The sequence below is a fragment of the Octopus bimaculoides genome, chromosome 4 (genome assembly GCF_001194135.2).
Source record: "Octopus bimaculoides isolate UCB-OBI-ISO-001 chromosome 4, ASM119413v2, whole genome shotgun sequence".
Taxonomy (NCBI): domain Eukaryota; kingdom Metazoa; phylum Mollusca; class Cephalopoda; order Octopoda; family Octopodidae; genus Octopus; species Octopus bimaculoides.
Window position 1 is genome coordinate 103938058 of NC_068984.1, and position 3498 is coordinate 103941555.

The 3498-nt window shown below is 32.3% G+C and overlaps 2 protein-coding genes across 3 annotated transcripts in view; one reads left to right on the forward strand and one right to left on the reverse strand.

Moving 5' to 3' along the window:
* The window catches only part of LOC106882624 (uncharacterized), a 14913-nt gene extending 13043 nt beyond the window's left edge, over positions 1-1870 (reverse strand). For both annotated transcript variants that reach the window (XM_052967335.1, XM_014933364.2), the window contains exon 1: positions 230-1870. In XM_052967335.1, coding sequence (XP_052823295.1) covers positions 230-388 — 159 coding nt within the window. In that variant the 5' untranslated portion in view covers positions 389-1870. The remainder of the gene's footprint in view (positions 1-229) is intronic.
* A 51-nt stretch (positions 1871-1921) lies between these two features.
* The window catches only part of LOC106882627 (pre-mRNA-splicing factor 18), a 22451-nt gene continuing 20874 nt past the window's right edge, over positions 1922-3498 (forward strand). The window contains exons 1-2 of the mRNA XM_014933367.2: positions 1922-2077; positions 3034-3141. Of these exons, the coding sequence (XP_014788853.2) occupies positions 1940-2077; positions 3034-3141 (246 nt within the window). The 5' untranslated portion in view covers positions 1922-1939. The remainder of the gene's footprint in view (positions 2078-3033; positions 3142-3498) is intronic.

The window sequence follows — 3498 nt, forward strand, 5'->3', positions numbered from 1 at the left end:
TATATATTTGTTAGGAAACCCACTAATTTTCGGGGAAAAGCTGAATCGAATAGATGTATTTTATGAGAATATCTATAATAATAAAAATAATAAATTATTAAAATCACATTTAACAGGTATATTAATGTGTAAAAGTCACACAGGTTTTCATAACATCGAAGCTGTTGAAAGAAAATACTAACAGAACAAGACATTAAATGAAAATTAAGAAAGGAAATAAACTGCTCACCATTTCAATCACTCGCATTTTTCTAACTTCCCAATTGAACATTATGTTCCATAGATTATAAGTGGCAACTTTCAAACTCAAAGTGCAATGGAATATAACAGACAGAACTAGGATTGTTAAGGAAAATCGCGACATGGCATAATGTAAATAATACACCATGTTTACATTGATCAAGAACTTATTGCGACCGCTGATTAATCCAGAAAGATGCGATGTCGAAGATAATTTATTAAAAACATATTCTTAGAGGGAAAGTTATTGTTTTCTGCTCTAACCATTAATAAACACCTGAATATATACTAACAACAACAACAATCGTAACAACACTACACGGTGAGCCGCCATAATTTCGCCAGGTTCACAATTGCGCATGCGCACATAATGTTTTGCACTCAATAGTTTTGCTGTTCTTGAACAGAACTTTCTCAAATATGAATTAATTAATTAATTCAGATAGTTTGAAGTATTAATTACAACAAAGCCTTATTATGCTTCAGCTTGTATTTGATTACCTAAAATATGCGAAGTAACATGAAACAATATCTGTTAAACTGATTTTATGGTCTAACAAATGGCATTAAAGAAAATTCCCCAATTGTGTGGGATTAAGGTCTACAAATTTGTGGTCACCATCAGTACGAACAATGATACCGTAAATCAATAAAGTATATTACAATGTTTTATAACTAAAACAACTACCATTATATACGTCTTATGTCGGCAAAGAGCCGTGGCTCTTCTGTAGGGCATGAGTATAATCAATTTTAATTGATCCGGGTTGAACTCGATTTTTAATTAGTCAGTTCCAGAGACGAAAGGCAAATTCGACCCTGACGGGAATTTACTTGCCCTAAAGTATTCAACTTTACAACAGTTGTAAAAAAAACTGTACATATGCACGTCTCGGATCTTTTGCCAAAAGGGAAAAGATCCCAAGTGAATTATTTTTTCTATGTACCGGCCAAAAGGAAAAGATCCCAAGTCTCTCCACGGCAACAACGTTATCAAAAAAGAAAAAATGAAAGGACTGATATAGTTTGGCACCAGTGTCGTCGCCAAATGTACCAGATAAAACAAGATATCTCAAACGACTAGAATTTATTGCCCCCCCCCCGAAAGGACGGAAAATAAAGTTAACCACAGTAGGAGTTGAACTCAAAGAGTTCAAAAGAAACCGAAAAGAAATTTGACTCAAAAAAGCTACCAGTTCGGTCACCTTTTACAGAATGTGTAATTGGGGTCAAAGTTCCTTAGAATACAGTTCTTACTTCTTTTTCCTAGTTTTTGAAGTCAAATAAGCAAAATGGAACATATTTCTTGTAACATAAGATATCCTGAAATAAATATCCAAAGAAAAATACAGAGGGATTTCAGATTAATATAACGTTAAAAGCAAGGCGTTAGTTGTTAATAATTCCACAGTCCAACAAATATATTATAGATATTAATCCCTTTTCAGGAAAAGCATCGATATGATCTCGAAAGAACGCGAGAATCAAAATAAATGAATGCACGAAAAAGAAAAATTAAAAGGTGAGAGGGTGAAATATCAATCATAAAAAAATTACTTTACAAAAGATATGGAGTAAAGCTAAACAGGATAACACTTTATGACCAGTTCGCATGACTATTATTCGTAGGAGAAGGGGAAAAAATTTGGTAAAAGCTTTTCTTTTGTTGTACAAGTCTATCTTTTTGATATCATTTGAAATGACGCTTGACTCCGTGATCAATGTTAAATTTTATAAGGGACTTGTTCTTGAGAAACACCGTTTCAAATGCAAAATGGATTTATTAAAGGCTGAGATCGAAAGGAAAAAAAGACAACTAGATGAGAGTCAGGTTTTGGTAAGCTAGGTTTGATTTGTATTTTGAAGATGATCTCTTAATGAATATAACGAGTGTTGTATGATGGTATCAAAATACTATTTGATTTCATATCTGTTATCTGTATTTTGTCTTATATTCCAGACCTTCTAATTCCATTTTCATGCAATTTTAAATTTCATTCACAGTGAAGTATCGGCAGTATTTACATTAAAGAAAATTATCGGAGAATTTTCTTCTAATTCTTCCAAATCTTTCTGTTTTGAAACCATTTGTGGTTTCAGAAACCTTTCTGATTACTTGTTAGTTGGGTATAGCTAGTGAAGTCCCCTTCCGAGATTTTGTTTCCCCGAATTTAATATAAAATGCATATTTTTAATGAAATTTTCCAAATGTATTTTAAATGTCCTAAATTATGATAGTGTCGTATAAAAATGAACAAGGGTTTTTTGTTCACTTTTGTTAAAAATCAGCTGGGATCAATTAACTCGATTATATATGTGTGTGAGATAGCTTATTTATAATAATTTTGTATTTTCAGTACACTCTCTAATACAAATAGCTTTAAAAAGTGGGGTTTTTTTCACTAATCTATAATTATTTTAGTACCTTGCTTTGGGTTTGTTCAATTTGAATTAAAAATCACAAAATTACAAATTATTATTTTACACTACAAAGCCTTGCAACTAATATAATTTCACTTAAAAAAATTTTAATGTCACGGTATCCTGTATTCGAACATTAATAAATGACCGAGATACAACATTAACCGTCTTTTAAAAGTTACGAGAAACAATTACTGTTCTTTAGAATTTCAGAAAACAAAAAATGATCGAACTATTGTTCTCCTAAGTATTGCTAAATTATTAATGAATTGTGAAATATTCCTTCATATTCAAATTTTTATTTTTATTCCATTTTTGTCAAAGAATCATGCTTGTGTGAAAAATGCAAACTTTTATTGTTACATTTTGAAGGTTCCTGGCAAAAAATATTTTAAGCGTGGAGATTTGGCGAAGCATTATCAGCAGAGTTTTTATAATAGAAATTCTTATGATGTTGAAAATTCTTCTACTAATGAGGAGGTAAGTTCTCAAAACTTCCAGCTCTCATATTGCATATCTGTAAATAACAACCGGCAAGACTTCTGACGGCCCCCACCAAAAAACCACCTGGGCGGAAGTCTTTCCTAATAACCATATATATATATATATATATTTCTTTATTGCCCACAGGGGGCTAAACATAGAGGGGACAAACAAGGACAGACAAAGGGATTAAGTCGATTACATCGACCCAGTGCATAACTGGTACTTATTTAATCGACCCCGAAAGGATGAAAGGCAAAGTCGACCTCGGCGGAATTTAAACTCCGAAATACCGCTAGACATTTTGCCCGGCATGCTAACGATTCTGCCAGCTTGCCGCCCTATATATTGTTT